The 23,379-nt window shown below is 36.9% G+C and overlaps 1 protein-coding gene across 3 annotated transcripts in view; it reads right to left on the bottom strand.

The window, feature by feature from the left end:
- dcc (DCC netrin 1 receptor) overlaps nt 1–23,379 on the bottom strand; it is a 409,358-nt gene that overhangs the window by 234,582 nt on the left and 151,397 nt on the right. For all 3 annotated transcript variants that reach the window (XM_088355706.1, XM_088355707.1, XM_088355708.1), the window contains exons 6-7: nt 9,285–9,439; nt 4,818–4,938 (exon numbers count right to left, since the gene is read on the bottom strand). In XM_088355706.1, the coding sequence (XP_088211832.1) occupies nt 4,818–4,938; nt 9,285–9,439 (276 nt within the window). The remainder of the gene's footprint in view (nt 1–4,817; nt 4,939–9,284; nt 9,440–23,379) is intronic.

Here is a 23,379-nt window from a genome sequence, read left to right as displayed (position 1 = left end):
TGATTCATTATATGCGCAGACTGTTCTCCAGTGATTTTTTTAAATTTATTTTTCAAGCAAAGTATTTCAGAGGTTGTGCATAAGAGTAGTGTTTTCATGATTAGAAATGTCTCTAGACGATTAATTGTCACACAAATAATCTCGATTTAAGAATATATTGCCAATCCTACGAGCGAGTCCACGGAGGCCTTATTTACTCAACAGACAATAAAACGACATGAAAATACGATCCATACCATCAGGCTTGTCTTCAACAATCTAAATGCTTACATATCATCTAGTTTTTTTAATCAAATAACTCTGATTCAAATAGATTGAAAAATTACATTTACAGCAGGTGGCATGAGCTGTATGGCTGATAAGTTTATTTAATAACAGAAAAAGTTTGCTCAATGTGATTCATTAATTTACCAAAACAGGTGACAATATTTAACATAACTGCCATCCCTGAGGACTGAAACGCGTACAGGTCAAGCTTAAAGAGACTTTTCCTGCCCCACAAAAAAATAGTTTTTCGTTGGGGATTCTACTAATTAAGTTTGAAAACAAGGTCTAAAATTCAAAAGGTTCGGATCAGATGGTTAAATTTCAATCTGCAATTCCTTCCAAAATGTCCAAATACAGAGGCAAAAGTACCACGACTTTTGTCACGTGCTTTAAACCCTGCGGCTTATACAATTATGAGGCTGATTTCTGCATTTCTTTAAACGGCTGTTATGGGCACACGAGCAGTAAAGGTAAGAGTGAGACAGGTGGAATATATGTGTCGAGGAAGACGCAAACTTAATGTGACTTCACGCTTTGTGCTGTATAAAACTAGCATGAACAGAACCTCATCATGGAAAAGCTGTCAAGGATATATTTCAGTGTCTGATGGCATCATACAGGCACATATTTGTTTATCAAAAGTCCATTAAGGGGCTAAGGTACCGTATATTATCAAAACTCTCTCTGTGTACCGTCTTTCTTTGTAACTATCTAATTTCTCAATGTGGGCACATGCAACTTATAGTCAGGTGCGGCTTATGTATGTAAAAAATGTTTTTCCTTTAAGAATGTACTGGGTGCGGCTTAGAATTAGGTGCGCTCTATAGTCTGGAATTTAGAGAATTCACATAAATAAATGAATGAATGTGGATGCCAAACCACTTTAGAATGTATAAAGTAGCTACAAATATATGCCATATATTTAAGTGAACACATAATTAAATCACAGGATACCTAAATATGGAAGCACGGCGGCGCAGTGGTTAGCGCATGTGCGGTACAGTTGTATGGTCTTGGGAACCTCCTATGAGGGTTCAAATCCAGCTACCGGACTTCCTGTGTGGAGTTTGTATGTTCTCCCCGTGCTTGCGTGGGTTTCCTCCGGGCACTCCGGTTTCCTCCCACATTCCAAAGACATGCATTTCAGGTGGATTGTCCCTAGGTGTGAATGAGCGAGCAAGTTGACTGTCCCTGTGTGCCCTGCGATTGGCTGGCAACCAGTTCAGGGTGTTCTGCCCACTGCCCGATGATTGGTGGGATGGGCTCCAGCACCCTACTGAGGATAAGCGGTGCAGCTAATGAGATAATGAGATACCTAAAGATGTTACTGTCATGATTACTCATTGCCTGACCTGTGCCCGCTCGTTTGGCACCAGCTGCTGCTGGTTGCCTGATTGATTCACCTCCTATTCAAACTCAGTATTCCAGTCACTCCTTGTCACTCCATCAGCGAACCTCCGCATACGCAAGGCAAGCACTTTGACTCTGGCTCCCATCTGTCCCATCTTCATTCGTATCGTACTCGTCTGGTACAGATTTTCCCGATCGTCTCCGGCTATTGACCTGTTTTTGCCCATTGACCTCGTTCTGATCTCCCGCTCCAGCTATCGACCCATTTTTGCCCCTGTCCACGCTCTGATCTTCCGCCCCGTTAAATCACTTCCGCATTCCAATCACGCTCCGATCCCTTGAGCTGCTTGCTCCTCCTGTCCAGCGATCACCGGACGCTGGCGTTTGTTTCCTTGCACCTGACTTCCTCAATATCTCAATAAACTTTTGTTTGAAACGTTACGCATTTGCGTCTACCATCTGTTCCGGTTCTAACAGTTACATATACTGCATGTTATTCATTTATACATTTATGCATTTTATCATTTATTTTGTCATTTATTTTGTTGTGTATTTTGTCATGTATATTGTTGTGTTTTGTCATGCAATTTGTATTTTGATATCCATTTGGTCATTTATTTATTTATGTATTTATTTTGTTTTGTATGTTGTTGTGTATTCCGTCGTGTATATTGACATGTATTCTGTCACAACATAATGTTACTTAAAGTAAGGGACGGGTCAAACTATCTCAACTTTTCACCTATTGAATCGACAAGTGCGCCAATGAACTGCAATGCCCTACCTTATCTTCTGATTAACCAATGGGCGAAAAGCTTATGCAACTGAGCCACCTCCTAAGTAAAGTCAAGTCATATTTATTTGTATAGCCCTTAATCACAAGGAGTCTCAAGGGGCTGCACAGACCACAGACTATTGCAACTTACTATTATCACACCATCCCCTGATCTAAAACCTACACTAGGGCAATGGAAAACTCAAAAACCTCAGCATGAGAAAAATGAAGCAAATACATGCTTAAAAATAAACGTTGGAATAAATAAATGACAAAATGCATAAATACATGACTAAATTGCATGGATGCCATATGTTTAGGTACAACGTGATTTATTTCTGTGTTACTTTATTTATACTGAACATATTTAGTAAGTATGTATTTATTCATACATTCATATCTACATATGGCAGGATCGGTCCTCCATTTGGACGGGTGCATTTTCATTTTGTGGCTCAAACGAAGAATTTCTATGTGCACATTTGGTGATGGAAACACACACACTGGTACAGCACCGAACGCAGTCAAAATCTGCAACTTGTAAGAAAAGCAACTGTGCAACGTATTGTGTGTGGTACGGACGAGAAAATTTAGAGGAGGCTTAGAACTGAAAGTGCAGCCCATCTCTCTCCAGGCCAGGTACCTTAAATCATACGTTAAATGAAAATCATGCAAATTCATGAAATAAATCGTATTAAAACATTTAGCATTAATACCGTATTATCTGTACTATAAGTTGAAGTTGTTTTTCATAGTTTGGCAAGACTTGTACTCTAGTGGGACTGTGAAATTATTGACACATTTTTATATCACTGAGTTTTACATTTTTATTACCGGTACTGTATTTCACTTCACATGTTATTTTCACCTTAAACCTCCAGAGGGTGCTCTAGGCCTGTGTTGATAATTTCAACCTTGACCGCAACTTAGAAGCGTAACGAGGAAACAGTTTTGTTCTCCTTCCCGAGGGGGGGAGTTGTTTACTGGTAAAAGTGACACAGAGGATGAATATTTCATTGGATCTAGTGATTTGGAGTGAAGCTGATAGTTTAGTAGGCATGATACAGTTACTGTATCTGAATAACTCTTGATATGTTAATAACTCTTGATATTCTAAGTCATTAATGACGGGCGTGTCTAAGAAATGCATTTACGTATAAGGTTAGTTTACCGTGTTCTCTATTTTGAATTGCCTTTCAAGACGACATGGATCTTTTGGTGTTGGATTTTATCAAATACATTTCCCTCAAAAATGTGACTTAAACCCCAGGTGAGATGTTTTCCTTGTTTTTATTGTTTTACCTTGCATTTTTTCACTGGTGGCAACTTATAATGCGAATTATACTGTAAGTACCACCATAGAAGCATACACATATATATATATATATATATATATATATATATATATATATATATATATATATATATATATATATATATATCAGTGTTCATTTTACCTCTGAAAAGTGATGGGTCCCGGGGACCCGCATGCTCAAAACTCTATGGGTCCCAACAGAGACCTATGGGTCCCCAAAATTTAGTGTTATCGAGGTTGAAATTGTAAATCAGCGACAAATATATAATATAAATCTATACATTCGTTCAATTTAATCATCACAGTTAATTGGTAATACAAATCAGTTATCACTTCAAGATTTTTCAGTTCACAACAATATTTTACATTATACAAAATAATATTGCTGAAATAATGATATTAATCTATATTCTTTTGTTTATTTTCTTTTGTCGAATCGTTAGACTTAACACACGTGTTTTCCTTGCCATTGCGATCTTCCGAAGAATTTATCCGCCGCTTTTTCGTGCCGGAAGTATTGCCGTTGTTATCAGTTTCTGCATTATGTTTCGACTTATTACTGACACTGAAGAAATTACAAATTTTGTGTTGATTTTCACCTAATACTAACTGATTTTTCTGAGGCATACTCATACCTGTCAACCTCCAGGGCTCCATGCCCTTACAAACTGTCGTATTTTCCCTTACAAAATATAAAAAAATCTTACACCATATTTATTTTTCAAACGTGTTTATTTATGTACTTTAATATGTTATACTGTACATGTGTTTCCTTATATTATATATATATATTGTTAATGAACATTTTGTTGTGAGACACTGAGTTGCTCGACATAAACGAGGTTAATTGTAAAAAAAGTTCAAAAATCAAGTAGCTTGGACGTTCACTGTAGAATATGGAATATATATATATATATATATATATATATATATATATATATATATATATATATATATATATATATATATATATATATATATATGCATATATATGTATATATAGGTAATTTTAGGTATATTTGGGGGACATTGATCATGAAATAATGGAGATGAGTTAGGAATTAAGTTTTGGATACACACTTATTCTCTTTGTGTTATGTGGGTTCCTACCTGGTTCCCGGAGCAACAATTGAGCCATGGCTTGTGAGCTGCCGGCGATATTTTCAGCGATACATTGGTAAAATCCTTCGTCTGACTTGACCAGACCAAGAATCTGCAGATTACTGCCATCCTGAATAGCGACAGATAGACAACATGTCACTGACCAAACTTTGACCCCCAAAACAGATAGAATAAAATAAATAAAAAATAAAACTAAATTAGGGTAACACACTCTCTTTAGTTCAGTGTATCCCGCGGGCCAAAAGCAGTATGTAAGGCTTTTTAATCACGCCTAACAAATGTTAAGAATGTGATAATGTACAAAGTGTTCCAAAAAATTTATACCGGATTAGAAAATATATTTATTTTAGATTTAAAGACGAAAAAATGGAAATAAAAGCTGTGAAAAAAATTCAAAATAAAGCTGAAGTTCAAAGAATTTCACACGCAGATGCCCCAAAACTTGGCACTTTAGTCTTGTTTTAACATTTCCAGAATGTTTTCAGAATTTTTATCTGCACAATTGTAAGCCCCTTATCCACCATTCTTATTTCAAGAGCCAGTGGCGGTTCTACACTAAATTACTCTCTGGGTGAGACCACCTCCAAGCACCCGTGCCTAAAACCGCCAGTGCCAAGAGCAAATCTGAAAAAGAAAAAAATAAGTCTTTGGGGTATTTGAAGTTAGTGTGTATACTTTTTGGGACTCCCTGTTTTTAAAACAGTCTTTTTCAATTGTTTACTATCTCAATTTCTAAGCTAGTGTATTTTGTGTATTTCACTACATTTCATCAAAGGTAGTGCTTGAAAAATGGACAAAAGTAATCACTTTTTTTGTTCTGGGTGCTTTAAAACCAATTCCATCAAATGCTCCTAAGATTAAAAAATATTTGCAAATTTATTAAAAAATACATACCGCTGTTGCAATTTAAAGAGACTTCTCCATTTTCTGTATTTTTTATTTTATTTCATTGTATTTTTTCCATGAATGGAATGTTTACTGAAAAGGCCCAACAATGAAATACATATTTTTGAAATAGCAGCGACAATATTAGAATAACTGGATATGCCTTCATGGTCTCCTTTTCTCTATTGCCAAGGTATCGGATTGCAACATGTATTGGGAGATACAAAAATATCAAAATTAATCTTTTTTTTCTAACCCAGCCCTGCAGCCAAATATTTTAGCCCATTGAGGCCCACTTATAAGAGGTTAGGCTAGCCCTGGTTTATCCAGTAAAAATTGACACATGGTTAGCGGTTATCAAAGGGTTTTGCTTCCAATCTCACTTCCAAGGTTATTTTCAGTGTGGCTAAAGTTCTAAAATTCATAGTGCAAATGTAAGCACTCCCCTCTTATGATTTCCCATATTCTGATTAGGACTATTTTACTACATTTTTTGGTAAAATAATTGAAATTCATGTTTTAAATGAGCAACACAGGAAATTTGGCAAACTGTAGAAAAAACAAATGAGCAAAAATATCTTCCATGTGTCCTATAAGATAATTGTATTCATTAGAAGTCTTGGTTCTGATTACTTTAGTAGAAAAAGGTAATTTCGTAAACACAGCATATCAAGATAAATAATATTCAAAGTTAGAGATTATTCACCAAAAGAACCTTAAGATTGTTTTCCTTGCATCTCATGGTAAAATTTTGCCTGTGCTTCAACTTTTTCAGGAGACTCGTAGAAAGTGTTTACATCGGCTATACATTTTGCTGTTCCCTGTTTGGACTTTTTGTTTAAATAGACATACATATGTACACACACACACACATGGACTATATATATATATATATATATATATATATATATATATATATATATATATATATATATATATATATATATATATATATATATATATATATATATATATATATATATATATATATATATATATATATATATATATATATATATATAAGGGCAGCACGGCAGCGCAGTGGTTAGCGCATGTGCGGCACAGTTCATGTCTTGGGAACCTCCTGCGTGGGTTCAAATCCAGCTCCAGACTTCCTGTGCGGAGTTTGTATGTTCTCCCCGTGCTTGCGTGGGTTTCCTCCGGGCACTCTGGTTTCCTCCCACATTCCAAAAACATGCATTTCAGGTGAATTGGTCGGTCCAAATTGTCCCTAGGTGTAAATGAGCGAGTAAGTTGTCTGTCCCCGTGTGCCCTGCGTTTGGCTGGCAACCAGTTCAGGGTGTCCCCTGCCCACTGCCCGATGATTGCTGGGATGGGCTCCAGCACCCCCGCGACCCTAATGAGGATAAGCGGTGTAGCTGAGATGAGATATATATATATATATATATGTATATAGTGGAACCTCGGTTTTCGAACACCTCTCAGTTCGAACAAATCGGAGTCCGACCAAAAATTTCGAGATATTCTTGCTTCGCTGTTCGGTCAAAAAATCGGAGTTCGAACGCCAGTAATGCGTGAGTGCGTACGCTAGGGTGCGATGCTGAGCGGCGTACGGGTGTAGATCACTCTTTTCCTGACCGACTGTTATCACGTGCGGACGTGCTTCGTTTTGCTTTTGCTTTTAATATAGGTGTACGAAGTGTTTTAGCCCCTAGGTGAAAAATGAAAAGTAGTGCGTACAACTATTGCATTTAAGAAAGAAATAACAGCAAAATATGAAGGAGGTGTGCGAGTGTCTGATCTTGCTAGGGAATACCCCACTGTCTGCGCCTTATGCTGACCACCACAAAGGTAAGAGATCCTATTCATAATCCTTTTTTTTATTTTTACACGTTCATGTTAGCGTAATCTTTCATACGGAAGGTTTCGATAACGCGAACGTACGATTAGCCTCAGTTAGCTTTGATTACGTAAAACATTCAGGGTGTTTGAACGGAGCTCCCTTTCCAATGAAGCGCTAGTCACTTTTTGTGGGGACCCGGGTGCTAAATGACGTGTAAACGACCTGATTTTTTTTATTTTTACACGTTCATGTTAGCGTAATCTTTCGTACGGAAGATTACGATAACGCACGATTAGCCTAGGTTAGCTTTGTTTAGGTTGAACATTCGAGGTAAACATTCAGGGTATTGAAACGGAGCCCAACTTTCAGGGTGTTGGAGCGGAGCCCCCTTTCCAATGAACCGTAAATGGTCAATCTAACATATAGTTAACCTAAATCTTAACGGCTGCTAATCTGACTTTTTGCACTACTGGCAGTTCTTTATAGCTTGCCACTCCTTGCACATTTGCTCTCTGCACTATTGTACTTACAGCGTTATTGTTACAGTGTTAATGTTACTGTTTACCTGACTTGTTAACCTGAATGCCCATTTTGCACATCTGGTTAGCTACTCCTCTTGCACTATCGGCACTATGGTAAAATACTATACGTAGCCATAATACAATACAACTTTTACTTATATCTGTACATTCGAGGAAACTGTGCGGGTCAGATGTATCGACATTTCGTTCTGTATACACGTGTACTAGAATGACAATAAAGTAGATCTGAATCTGAATCTGATTGTGGAGACCCGGGTGTTAAATGACTTGTAAACAACCTGATTTTTTTATTTTTACGTTGTTCATGTTAGCGTAATCTTTCGTACGGAAGATTACGATAACACGAACGTACGATTAGCCTGGGTTAGCTTTATGTTTCCGTTAAACATTCAAGGTAAACATTCAGGGTGTTGGAATGGATTAAAACGATTTACATTATTTTTAATGGGAAAAATGATTTCGGTGATCGAACAAATCGGTTTTCGAACAGGGTTCTGGAACGGATTATGGTCGAGAACCGAGGTTCCACTGTATACATATATATATATATATATATATATATATATATATATATATATATATATATATATATATATATCTATATATATATATATATATACATACAGTAATCCCTCGGATATCGCTGTTAATTATTATTTTTTTTTTTAATTATTTTATTTTATTATTATAATTTTTTTAGGCCTGCGAAGCTCTGAACCCGCGAACGTGGAACCACGAAGTAGCGACGCCCCTTCAAAAATGCTTAATTTTTTTTTTTTTTAATTCTATTTTTTAAAATTATTTTATTTTATTATTATTTTTTTTTAGACCTGCAAGGCTCTGAATCCGTGAACGTGGAACCGCCAAGTAACGACGCCCTTTCAAAAATGCTTAAAAATAGTCCACACATATATATATATATATATATATATATATATATATATATATATATATATATATATATATATATATATATATATATATATACTGAATATCAAACGAACCAGAAAGTAATAAAATATAATAAATATTTACAACCAAATGAAGTTTTTTTTTTTAAAAAAGGGGGGGTTTATGTGAAGCAAATAATTATGAATAGGCGTGTCTGAAGAGGTGGGTTTTGAGTCCAGATTTGAAAGTGGACAGGGTGGCAGAATTCCTGATGTCAGGTGGAAATGAATTCCAAAGTTATACAATTGGTTTATTTGTGTCATGTTCTCTTACCACAATTTGGAAGTAGTCGCTTGGGATGACATCCTCTCCGTTTTTTACCCAGCGTATGGTCGGTGGTGGGTTTCCTGTCACAGCACACTCCAACTCAGTGTCAGTGGATTCGTAGGCATTTGTATTCGTTGGATAGTTGAGGAATTGAGGCGGGACTGCAAAATTAACACAAACAACAATTAGCAAAAAGGGTGTTAGGTTTTGTTTGCGGATGATTGACTCTTGTGTTAGGAAGCAGGAACAGCAGGCAGAAGTGGGAAAAACAAGGGCTTGTATTTATAAACAAGAAAATAGGACCAAAGTACCAAACAAACACGTGGGCACAAAGCAACTAACAAAATTCCCTAACACAGAATCAGAAACAAAAAAACAAATTTTAAAGTCCGAACTAGAAACACAGAAATTGGAAATTTATAATGGGATAATCAAAATAATATAGAAACCACAAAATGAACTTGACGTGGTGGTGGAAACAATATGACACAAGAACTCAAAAAAGACACATGAGGTTGACAGGAGAACTCAAAATGACCCGACAAAGTTTCCTGAACAAAATGCACTTTAAAAGGGTTTAGGATACTTGGCACTGGTATGTCAATTATCATACTCAGGTGCCCAGTTCAAAATGCCAGGTGGGGCACTCTGGTGGTGGGAGGTATGCCAGACAATAACAAATGTGTTGATGCCATTGGCTGCAGAACACCAACGGAGCTGTGCCTCTGCACACTTGTAGATAGATAGATAGATAGATAGATAGATAGATAGATAGATAGATAGATAGATAGATAGATAGATAGATAGATAGATAGATAGATAGATAGATAGATAGATAGATAGATAGATAGATAGATAGATAGATAGATAGATAGATAGATAGATAGATAGATAGATAGATAGATAGATAGATAGATAGATAGATAGATAGATAGATAGATAGATAGATAGATAGATAGATAGATAGATAGATAGATAGATGGATAGATAGATGGATGGATAGATAGATGGATAGATAGATACTTTATTCATCCCCGGAGGGAAATTCATAGCCGTTTTCAGCTGCACCATTTTCCCCCTAATTAGCCTAGTTCACATATTTTTGGATCATGTGACCATTTAAGATGTCAACAACGCACATATTTACTACTGCCCTGAAAGAAAATGTAAATGAGGGCTGCATCACAGTAAATCTGATCCATATATTTCTAGACAACAGCACGAGTGCAACATAGTGTGGAGAATAGTGCCAGATTGTGACACAGATGTACAAATCAGCCGCACCGCTTATTCTCATTAGGGTCGCGGGGGGGCTGGAGCCCATCCCAGCAATCATCGGGCAGTGGGCAGGGGACACCCTGAACTGGTTGTCAGCCAATCGCAGGGCAAATGCGGACAGAGAACTCATACGCTCATTCACACCTTGGGACATTTTGGACCGGCCAATTCACCTGAAATGCATGTTTTTGGAACGTGGGAGAAAACCGGAGTGCCCGGAGAAAACCCACGCAAGCACGGGGAGAACATACAAACTCCGCACAGGAAGCCTGGAGCTGGATTTGAACCCACGACAGGTTCCCATGACATGAACTGTGCCGCATAAGCGCTAACCACTGCGCCACCGTATAAAACTACATTAAGCAAAAGTAACTGGCTGCAATCTGATTTGGGAGTTAGAGGCTAGATTTTTTTTCTATCACAATATAAACGTAATTTACCTTCTGCCACATCCGAAAGTTTTGTCAATTTTAATGATTATTTTTGTAGCGTTTGAAATGGAAAGTGTGTATGATTTGACCACTAGATGCCGCTGTACTGTGCTGCCAACCAAAAACAAGTGCTAAAAAGTACTAGGGAAAATACAAACTTTGGACACTCAAAGTGACCAAACAGCACCATTTTTCATTTGTTTTGCCTAGCCCTTTGCAAGTTTTTTTGGTTTTTAAGGTACCTGTAGCGGCAAGATGGCAGATTATCATCAAAAAGACTTTTTACCCTTCCGCTATCCGTAAGTTCAACGGGAATTGATTTAGGTTATTATGTATAGCATTATTATGCCAACGGCGTTCCTCCGACCTATTCTACTCTAGTCTTGTAATTTACATATTCTTTCTTTTTAAACTATTCTATATAATTACCTTGTACTATAAACTACAATATCTTTTTTACTCTATTCTTTTTATTCTTTTAAATCTATTATTTTATCATTATTGAGTGTTCGCGTGTCAAATGATTTCTTGCATATATCATGATTATGGTTTATACTGGCTGAATAAATAAATACAATACAAAAAAATCTCAGCTCCCTCTAGGTGAGGCTAATGTTGTGTTAAATAAATAAAAATGCCTCGGCCTTCAACTATTTGAAAAATATGTTTACATGATAGTTTATGCATTTTTGCTTAGTTTATGAATCACTTTTTGATGATATTTCTTTTACAATGTACATTAGAAAATACTCGCTTTTCCTTTTTAGACAGCATGTAATTTTTGTGTATTTTATTACAAAATAACATTCTTCAAATGAGGAGGCTGATCATTTTCGCCATTGGTTGATCAGTAATGAAGAAAGGCATGTAGTTGAATGTTGCACCCGTTGATCATCCAATAGGTGAACATTTCAGGCAGTTTGACCTTCCCCATGATTTGAATAACATTTTGTTGCAACAAAATACACGGCAAAATACATGACACAATGAATACAAAAATAAATATATGACAAAATGTATAGATAAACTACAAATTTTTGTAATATATTTAGGTATTACATGATTTATCTATGGGTTTATTTATGTGACATATATTTGCAGGCATTCATTAATCTTATTGAATGAGAATGAGGGTCGAACTGGCTTAGTTTTTTGCTAATTGGTCATAGACAAGTGCACTGATCAACTGTAATGCCTTTACCAACAAAATATAACAAACCTCAGGCATTTTGAGCAGCCCACTCATATAAATAACATTTTACTGTCACAAAATAGAGAATAGAATACATGTCAAATTACAGAACAGAATAAATACCAATATGAAAAATGACCAAAGGCCTAAATATATGAATGGTTTGAATTTGTGTCATATATTTAAGTATTACTTGAACGAACATTTTTTTTGGGTGTCGAAAAACATCCAGACATTGCTGTGAGTTAGATTTAGTATTGTTCACCTCCGAGTACAGGACAGTACTGTAGTGCTTCTTTCCACCACTACCAGCATGTGGCGCTGTGAGAGCTCACACAGCTTCCACACCTGCAGCGTATTTAATATCTCCTGCACCCAGTCAATATAGTTAGTGTAAAGCCGTTTCTTTTGAAATGAAAGTGGAATAATAAAGCTTGATGCGGTTCAGAAAATGGTTGGATCACTTTTTTTCGGCAACTTTCTACCACGGAGGAAGTCGCCAAACTCATGAAGCTTATCTTATAAAAGTAAGTTAAACTTAACATTATTTATCTTTATAGGGCATATTATTTTCTTAAATATGTATTTTTTATTCAAAAAAACAAAACAGGTTACTTATACAAGCCTTAAACATACTTATATATACTTTTAACATACATCCCACTAAAGCTATACCATTGAAGCAACTTACGAACAAATTCAACTTACAAGCGATCGTCAGGAACATATCTCGTTCATAATTGGGGCAGCGTCTGTTTTTATAAATGTATTTCTACATATGGCAGGATTGGTCTGCCATGTATATGTTTACAAAAGTGTGTGTGACTGACCTTTTGTGTTACGAGTGACAACAAATAGTTCGATCCCGCTTCTTGCAGGAAAAAGCTGAGGGAATCTATTCACATGTTAATAGGATGTATCAACAGCCAGCTGAACTCCAGCACACACAAACAGTTATTTTATTTTTTTGGGGGGGCAACAGAGTCATGCTAATGTTACCTGAACTCGTTCTGCCTCTGACCACACAATGAGCACCAACTCGATAACAAAAGCAACAATTATTATTTTTACGCATAAGAATGTGCATGCTTGTATCAATGACGCCGCCTCTATCTACCTTCCGCTCAGTATTCACATGGAAATGAGCTCTATCATTTATTTCAATGAGCATGCGCATGTTTTTGTGTCTGTCTTTGTGTGCAATGACAAAAGCAGGGAAAATGTATTGGAAGACACTCAGACACCATTCAGTAAAACGCTTACTTCTCCCCACGTGAAGATAAATGTGTTAGCAGGCTTTTTATAGCGACACTTAACTGTGCTATAACCAATTGCCAGCCGCTAACAACACCTTTGAGTTTGCCGAATTGATTAAAGGCCAAAAAATCAGCAATTGTGAAATCTGTAGGATGAAATTATTACGACTGTTTTGAAATCCATGGGGCTCTTCGATTAACAGCAGAAGAAACAATTTTGCATAAATGAATAAAAATGCATTAGAAAAGGAAAACACTTGATTGGGGACTATTAATAAAGTCATCATTTGTATTATTTACTCTTGAAAACTAGTTGACGCCAGTACTGTTTATAAAAGTTTAAAGTTTAGGCGACAATCAAAATAAGGAGACTGTGGGAGAAAGCCCAGCCCTCAAATAATAAAATCCAACCTGTCCTAAAAGACTACCTCTGAACCATTTATTTTTTATTAAATCTCTAGGTTACAAAAGCAGATCCGTCAAAAGGGTTGTGGTAATCAAAAAAGGGCAACATGATTGCCCAATAATGCTAATGATGTAAACCATGCATAATAGTAAAAACGACATACAACATTGCGCAAAAAATTGTCGAATAATGAACCGGCATCCTATTCAATCTCTTTGGAAATGTAAATGGACTGCATTTATATATGTATATAGCGCTTTTCAAGTCAATGAAGTCCTCCCAAAGCACCTTACAATGTGCTTCACACTTTTCCCTTTTTACACACTAACTAACCGATAGCAGCGTCAGCCATGCGCAAGGCAACCACCTTATGTATGTATATATATATATATATATATATATATATATATATATATATATATATATATATATATATATATGTATGTATATACACATATATGGGTGGGTGGGTTTTTTTCTTTTTGTGACACAAATGTGGGACAAATAGTTTTTGTTATAAAATGTGACAGATTTTATTGTTGTTGTTGTATGTCTCATTTTTACGTATTATACTTATTCTCAAGCTATGTGTACGTGTTAAAAAGGAATAATCGCATTTATTCATGTTACTTTGTTGTCTGTTTCTTCAAGAAAATATCTAGTTACTTTAAAAATAAATTGTACTTGTAAAATCGACTTAATGAAATGAAATGAAATGATCTGCATTTATATAGCGCTTTTCAAGTCAATGACTTCCCAAAGCACTTTACAATGTGCTTTACATTTCCCAATAGCGGCCTTGCAGCCATGTAAGGCGCTAACCTGCTTATTGGGGGTATTGGTTCAGTGTCTTACCCAAGGACACTTCGACATGTAACACGGACGAGCCGGAATTTGAACTGGGATACCTTGATCCCAAGACGAGCGTTCTACCTCCTGAGCTACTGCCGCCCCTTAGATTAAATTCTTGGTCTTAAACATTTAGAACAATGTTCTGTATGTTACGTTAGGGGCAGGAGTTTCGAAAAGGAATTGAAACTTTGTTTTAATATATTTTTTCCAGTCAAAATATTTTTGTATACACTTGGCTAATTAATGGATGTTAATGGAAAACAAGCACAACACAATTTATGTATTTTTGGTTTGGGTGGATCTCTTAACCACTAGGGTTGTAGGGGCACCGTTTCCTTTCGTGTGTCTTGGGCAAGTACAGCCTGGTGGTGCCCATCCATCTTCAGGACAACAGTAGCTTAATGGAAATTATTGTGAAGCATTTTTGGTAGTTTGTCCCGTCTGTAAGAGTAACTTGCTTATGGACTACACTAAAAAGTACCATTAATAAGCATGTATTGTTCTTTTGGTTGAAGTCCTGTCCCAAGTTTCCCTTGACACGCAATCCTGCTTTCTATGAAAAATATATTTTCATTAAGTGTTAATCTGTACTGCACTCAAGGCCAACAGCTGGATATTGTTTTCTGTACTTGCTGTTTTTTTCACTGTGTATTTAGTTTATTTATCTACACATTTATCAAATTCCATGAAAAACCCCAATCCTATTTTGAGTTTTTCAATGTAAATTATTAATGTCTTAGCTTACAAAATTGCATAAACTATTCATTATTATTTCATTATGAGTGTTCCATTATGAGTGATGTATGAAATTAATAATAATTACAATTTATAAAAAAATATAAAATCAAATATAACGAGTATGTTTATTTTAAGGGCAGCGCGGTTAACGCATGTGCGGCACAGTTCTGAGGTTATGGGATAAAACCTTCCTGTGTGGAGTATGCTACCCCTATACTTGCGTGGGTTTCCTCCCACATTCCAAAAACATGCATGTCAGGTTAATTGGCTGGTCAAAATTGTCCCTAGGTGTAAATGAGCGAGTGAGTTGTCTGGGATAGCCTCCAACACCCCCGCGACCCTACTGAGGATAAGCGGTGCAGATAATGAATGGATGGATATTAATTCTGTTTTTATGATATTGGACACCTGGACACCTGCAAAGACGATTGAATAGGATGCAGAGTTTTTTTGACTATTATTCTGCACTGTTGTTCATTATTTTGACTATGATGCACAGTTTACATCATTGTCACTACCTGCCCATCATGTTGCTATTTTTAGATAACAGATTTAATAAAAAGTAAAGGCTCACACGAGCCTTTAGAACGGATTGCAATTTCTTATCTAAGGTTATGGCTGTCTCCTCGTTGTCCTTGCATGTTAGAAATCTATTATTATATTCTCTCCTTATTCCAAGTGTTTACTAAAGTATACATTTATCACTAACACATAATGAAATGAAATGAAATGTTTATTGAAGGTATTGTTGGATACATTAATCAAAACATGACACAAAGAAAAAAACTAATGCTGAGAGTGAGCATGGCCAAATATGGTCACCTTACGCCCCCTCCCCTAAGGAAATTTGACAGATCTGTTTCTGCCAACCTTTGCTTAAAGGTTTGAACCGTATTTGCACTAATAACCCGGTCAGGCAAAAAATTCCAAATGTTTGGTATCCTGAAAGAAATAAAGTTTCCATGCAAGTTGCTGGTAGGTCTAGGCACCCGTAACTTATATCTGTGAGCACGTAAACCATCAACACGACAGAACTCAAAAAATTGATCAAAAGGCACATCGATCATTCCATGCAACACTTTGAACACAAAAATTAAATCAAATCGAATTCTACGGAGCTCCAAAAAGTCCAAAATCAGTCTTTGTAGTCTTTCCGGATATGACAAGCTGTGCATCCCAGGTATCAGCTTTGTATACCGTCGTTGAACTCCTTCCAGTAGGTTAATGTCCTTGAGTAAGTAAGGGTTCCACACAACGCTGTTATATTCTAACCCGGGTCAAACATAAACGCAAAACATTTGAACTAAGAATGCTGGGTTCTTGTTGTAAAAGTGTCTGTAAATGTTTGATGCTATGTTATTGGCTTTGTTGGTAATTTTGGCGATATGCGTGATAAACTTTAGGTTTGAAGTAAGAGTGACACCCAGATCCTTATGTTCAGTAACAACATGCAAATCATGATCATTAATGTTATACAGCGGAACAGAACCATGAAAAAACGACTGTGCTAAGCAATTATGAGATGACAGTTGCAGTTGCCACTTTTCGGACCAAAGAAAAACTGATTTAATGTCATTTTGGAGAGAATCAATTGTTCCTGTAACCTGGGTTTTTGGTAGAAAAGCCGACAGTTTAGCATCATCGGCAAAAATTGACATGTCACTACTTTGAATGGCCTCAGGTAGGTCGTTCACAAAAAACAGAAATAATAATGGTCCTAGTACTGAGCCCTGCGGTACCCCACTACAAACTTCCGACCACGCTGAAAGAACATCATCAATTTTTACGCATTGTTTACGATTTGACAAATATGCAGTTATCCATTCAAGCAGTTTTCCACTAATACCATAGCATTTCAGTTTTTGTAAAAGCTTGTTATGAGACACTTTATCAAAAGCCTTGCAAAAGTCTAAGGAAACAACATGACCAGCCATATTGTGAACAAAAAACATACTGGTAATAAATATTATTCAAATGAGCTATTAAGTTAGTCATGGTAGAATGTCCGGACCTAAACCCATGTTGTTTAAATGTAAAAAGATTGTGCTCCTGTATAAATTTCCATATGGCATCTGAGATAATTTTCTCAAACAATTTACAAACGCAGCTAGTCAAGCTAACTGGTCTATAGTTGGCTGCACTTGTTGTGCTCCCCCCATTAAAAATGGGTATGACAATAGCACTAAGCCAGTCCTCAGGCAGCTGTGAATCCTCAAAAGATCTAGAGAACAGGTAAGATAATGGTTCACATAAAAAGTCAGCTAGCTTTTTAAGCAAGAAATTTTGAATTTTGTCAGGGCCGGCTGAAAATTTGCTGGGAAGTTTTATCAAGTATTTATGAATTAACTCCTTTGAAAGTTCCACAGAATTCAGAACAGCTGAAGTTCTGCTGGGAAAGTCGGGTGAAACACCATTGTCACGACCAAAAACACTGGCATACTGATCATTTAATATACGGACATTGTCAGCATTATCTGTAGCAACGGTACCGTCAGATGCCTTCAGGTTGGGAATAGATGCCCTAGAAATTAGTTTACGGTTGATGTATGAAAAGAATTTACGAGTATTATTAGCCTCTAAAACTTTATTTTCCTCAGCCACCCTTTCCCGCCTGATGGCCCTCCGCAGTTCTTTTGAAGCATCTTGATAACTTTCCAAGTATGCCAACTGATCACGTTTATAAAGCTTGTGAATAAACTGCTTTCGCCTATGCAATTCAGCTATATCCCGGTTGACGTGAGGTGTAACAGCAACTGAGGGTACGTATACAAATATCAGAGTGTAAACAACAGATTTAAATATTGCCCACATTTATTCAATATTCCCACAATTATCAAATAAGAGATACCAGTTGACACTAGACATAAAGTATCTCATGCCATGTAGATCACAGTCTTTAAAATGTATGTAATTCTGAGCAGCGCAGCGGTGTCTTTTTTAAGAGCCAGGTTAAGTTGGAAAGTAACAGAATCGTGATCACTGGTAGAGAAACTCGGCCCAACGTCAATGTTTTTAATCAGATATCTGTCAGTGGAAAACACAAGGTCTAATACGTTGGACCCCCTGGTTGGTTTATCGACATGCTGAAAGAAACCTGCATTTGAAACCAAGTTTTTGAACTTTGAAGTTAGATTAGTATCAGAATTATGAAGACAACTGTGGTGAAGGTCAGGAAAGTTAAAATCACCCATAAGTAGAATTTGCAATTTAGTATCAAAAATAGAATTCAGATGTTCGAACATAGCGACGTTGGCCTGAAAAGAGCTCAGACCAGAGCGATATACAAGCACTATTCTCAGCTTCACCCCAGAAATAAGAATATCACAACTCAATAACTCAATTCTATCGAATTGATAATTAGCAACAGAAAACACAGTTATACCATGAGAAACCATGAGCAAAACTCCTCCATGTTGAGCATTTTTACGGTCAGTTCTAATGGTATGATATTTCTCTACAGTTGGCCCTGTGTTACCAGCGGAGTACCAAGTTTCTGTAATTGCCAAAATATCAGGGGTGTAGAAATTGATGTACGAGACCAAATCATCTGCCTTAGAAGTCAAACATTGGGCATTAATGAGATGAATCAAGGGGCATGTAGATGTATGCATGTATCTTTAATCATAAATGCATATGACAAAAAATGGATTCCCTATGTATCGCCACGGTATCAAATTTGAGAAACCGTTTGGAAAGATTAGAAAAAAAATTCTAATCATTTTTTTCTTCCTTGCCCGGTTTTGTCAAACTCAAGTTTGCCCATCCACGGACAAGAGATTGGTGCAGAATCCAAGTTACTTCAGTTTTAACAGATTTAATTTTACGATACGATATCAGGCCAAAAACTGCTTTTTTGCTTGGAGACACTGAAACAGAAAATATGTATCCTCATATTGTCACAGTCACCTTAAATCTGTCGTGTATAGCTCATTTATTTGAAAAATTAATCAATCCTTTAGAGTAGACCATTCGAAACATCTCCAAATAGTCCCATCAAGTAGTCAATTGTAAAATAAAACAATAAAGGAGCTGTGATTTTAGCTGATCATTTTCAATACATGCCAACGTTAACCAGGACATCTTTGGTAATATAAATTTGACCCTTTATTATGTTCCCTCCTTTAGGAATCACCGGAGAAAATATTTTAGTATGCAGTCATATCACTTGAAAACTACTTTCTCTCTTTGTTGTTGACATTTTTAAGAAGAGAAAAAAAGAGCAGGCGTTTTTTTATAGCTTTGGGTTTTTTTTAACTAGTAAGGCTCTACAGGCTTATATAAATCTGCCAGAAATATAGCTTTTGTTGAAATTGCAACATGGAATTCTTTTTAAAACTGGTCGTTTGAAGTTTTAACTACCGTCTTCACCTGCTGCTATGTTGAACCATGTGTGGTAGGTCATACTTAAAAATTGATAGGGATGTACCACAAACACACAGACACACACACACTGTTAATTTACTCAGAAATATGTTTGCTTGTAAACTTGATTTTACTTATTTGTTATTGGATCAATGAAGATTCATCTATATAACAGGAAGAAAGGCTTAATGATTTATTGTGATTTTGATATTTGCTTCTTTCGACGTGAGTAATATAGATATCAAAGAAACAGAATAATTTCCCAGCGACGTGAACGTGCCCCCCGATGCTTGTGAAACGTAACAGCATCATCTGTTATCGACCCCAAGAGCCCTTTAGGATGTTAAATAAAACCCCAGTTAGAGTTGACTGCAAAATAAATTTCTCAATACCAAAAAAAACCGATCACGCCAACTACAAATTAACGTAAAAAACTGCTTAATTTGTAATTTTTTTTCCTGTTTTTATTTTTTTATTTTTTTTTATTGTACGTGTTTGTCTTGCTGTCGGTCACCCATCTCGAGGGATATGACCAGGGTAGATAGATAGATAGACATATATGTTTTCCCTTTTTTGTATGACCTCAAAAGATTTACACACTTAGAATGCACTGTTAAAAAAAAGCTACCATGAATTTTTCTTTTATTTAATTCAGCCATGTCAAGCAGTGTACTACCGCGGGCGACATGACATTAACAGCACTCAGTTCATTAATAGTTGCGAAAACATTCATGATGAAGGCATCTACTTGTTCTGTTGTGCTGTTGGACAACAGTAAGGATATGTTTGATGCTATTACCGAATTTTTAATTTTCTCATCAGGTTAAACGCCATGGCGAGCCGCCAGCATGCAGTCCTTGATTATCTCAGCAGTGGTCGGTCAATAGCTTTTTCTGTTTGGCAGACATTCATGCGACCTGCTGCAAAGCTAGAGGTAGCACCATTCAGTTGTGAAGGGCAGAAACAGTGTAACAATGTCCTGGCTTTGCTCATAATTGTTTTGTATTTTATTTATTCTAATTATGCTTGTTTAAAAAACAAGGAGATCAAATGAAATAAGACTACGCTTTGTTTAGAATTTCTGCTGGTTTAAACCCTGGTAGTCCCTCCTTAATAGACCAAGTATACCAGCTCAGTAGCCCAGATGGTAAGGCGCCCGCTTTGAGACTGGGAGGTCGGTGGTTCGCGCCCCGGCCGAGTCATTCCTAAGACTTAAAAAGTGGTCGGCGGCGCCCTCTGTTGGCTGCGGCTGCATCGGCTCGCTACAACGGGTCAGGTGCAATCGACATTTCGTTCTGTGTACATTGTTACACAGAATGACAATACAAGGAAATTATTATTATTATTATTATATATTATTATATACTGTAACTTACTTTTTATGTAGTTTAAGTACCATGCGTAAATATACTCTGACAAAATAATCTTTAGTCATTTTAGTGAACGTAGCAAATCACTCTTTTTTTTGCTTTGAGACACAATGCAATGCATATGTTGTTGTTTTTCATGATTCTGGTGCAGTTATGACTATTCCCAAAGAATAAATGAATGGCGGCGCAGTGGTTAGCGCGTGTGCGGCACAGTTCTGAGGTCATGAGATCGAACCTCCTGTGTGGAGTTTGCATGTTCTCCCCTTGCTTGCGTGGGTTTCCTCTGGACACTCGGGTTTCCTCCCACATACCAAAAACATGTATATAAGGTTAATTGGCCGGTCCAAATTGTCCCAAGGAGTGAATGAGCGAGCGGATTGTCTGTCCCTGTGTGCCCTGCAACTAGCTGGCTCCACCACCCCGCGACCCTACTGAGGATAAGCAGTTCAGCTAATGAGATGAGATTATATATATATATATATATATATATATATATACATACAGTAAGACCTCGGTTATCACGGTTAATGGGGACCAAAACCACCCGCGATAAGTGAAAATCCGCAAAGTAGCGGTGTACCTTCAAAAAGAAAAAAAAAAATATATATATATATATATATATATATATATATATATATATATATATATATATATATATATATATATATATATATATATGTAAATATTTTAAATGAATAATTTTTAGACCCGGTTAATGGCGCCAAAACCACCCGCTAAAAGTGAAAATCTGCGAAGTAGCGACGCCCCTTCAAAAAAAAAAAAAAAAAAAAAAGATCTCACCGCTTATCCCTATTAGGGTGATGCCGCGTCCGCCGAACTCGCTCCGTTATATATATCTCATCTCATCTCATTAGCCGTACCGCTTATCCTCATTAGGGTCGCGGGGGGCCTGGAGCCCATCCCAGCCATCTCCGGGCAGTGGGCAGGGGACACCCTGAACTGGTTGCCAGCCAATCGCAGGGCACACAGGGACAGACAACTCATTCGCTCATTCACACCTAGGGACAATTTGGACCGGCCAATTCACCTGAAATGCATGTTTTTGGAACGTGGGAGGAAACCGGAGTGCCCGGAGGAAACCCACGCAAGCACGGGGAGAACATACAAACTCCGCACAGGAAGTCTGGAGCTGGATTTGAACCCACGACAGGTTCCCATGACATGAACTGTGCCGCACAAGCGCTAACCACTGCGCCGCCGTGCTGCCACAATTTGGTTGTCTTCACAAACAACATTTTGTAAATATCTAGTGATGCCTGTGTTAACCGTGATAAGAGCGAAAATTGTTCATTCATAGAGTAATAATCGGCGATATATATAGTCAACCCTACCGAGCAGAAGGAAGACAACCTTAATGGAGTCCCTGCGAAATAAAAATATTCCCCTCCGCCGATTATTACTCTATGAAGAATCACTATCGCTCTTATCACGGTTAACACAGGCATCACTAGATATTTACAAAATGTTGTTTGTGAAGACAACCAAATTGTATCTGTTGGCAAATCGTTTTATTTTGCATTGTGTAAATTAACTCTTTCAGTGCCAATGATGGCAAATAGCTTTCAGGGGGGTCTTAGTGTTGCCTGCTTTTTGTCGGCTATGTGTCTTCAAATCTGTCAAAAAAATATATCTTGCGACTTATTAGGGAATTTTTGTTGCTGTTAAATTTTTCTAAAGTACTTTTCATTGCACTATGTTTACAACTTAGCCTAGTCTTTGAGCCTTTTTAATTGGTTTATTCCCGGTCAGGTTAACATTCCAGGTAAACATGTACTAGCTGTCCGTATGTTATTTTTGCCAGTCAGCCCCTTTTTGGTTGCTCGTCTTTCGTTGTATCATTACTGCATCTATGACACCACAGCTCAGGAAGTCAAAGACAAGACAGGCTGTCTACAAAAGTCATTATCTTGTTAAAAAATAAGAACATACCGATGAAATATAGATTTTATGCAAAAAACGTGTACTATTTTCTCACATTTTGTATGTTTTAGAATTTGGGAATACATTTTACAAAGCGAATTGCAATCATTAACAAGAGAAGCAATTGGCTGCGGTTGACAGGTATGCTAATTACTGTAGACTCATTTAATTCTGTCACATCGCAGCTGGATGAGACTGTAATATGTGCAACGGGTAATAAATTGTGAAGCCTACGCTGTTTGATGACCTGCTGTGGTTTTGTTCCTGCTGAGAGA

This window comes from Urocampus carinirostris, chromosome 16 (assembly GCF_059441175.1).
Source record: "Urocampus carinirostris isolate Australia breed hairy pipefish chromosome 16, RoL_Ucar_1.0, whole genome shotgun sequence".
Classification (NCBI taxonomy): Eukaryota; Metazoa; Chordata; class Actinopteri; order Syngnathiformes; family Syngnathidae; genus Urocampus; species Urocampus carinirostris.
The sequence above is the reverse complement of the archived record's forward strand: the minus strand, read 5'-3'. Positions and strand labels throughout refer to the sequence as shown.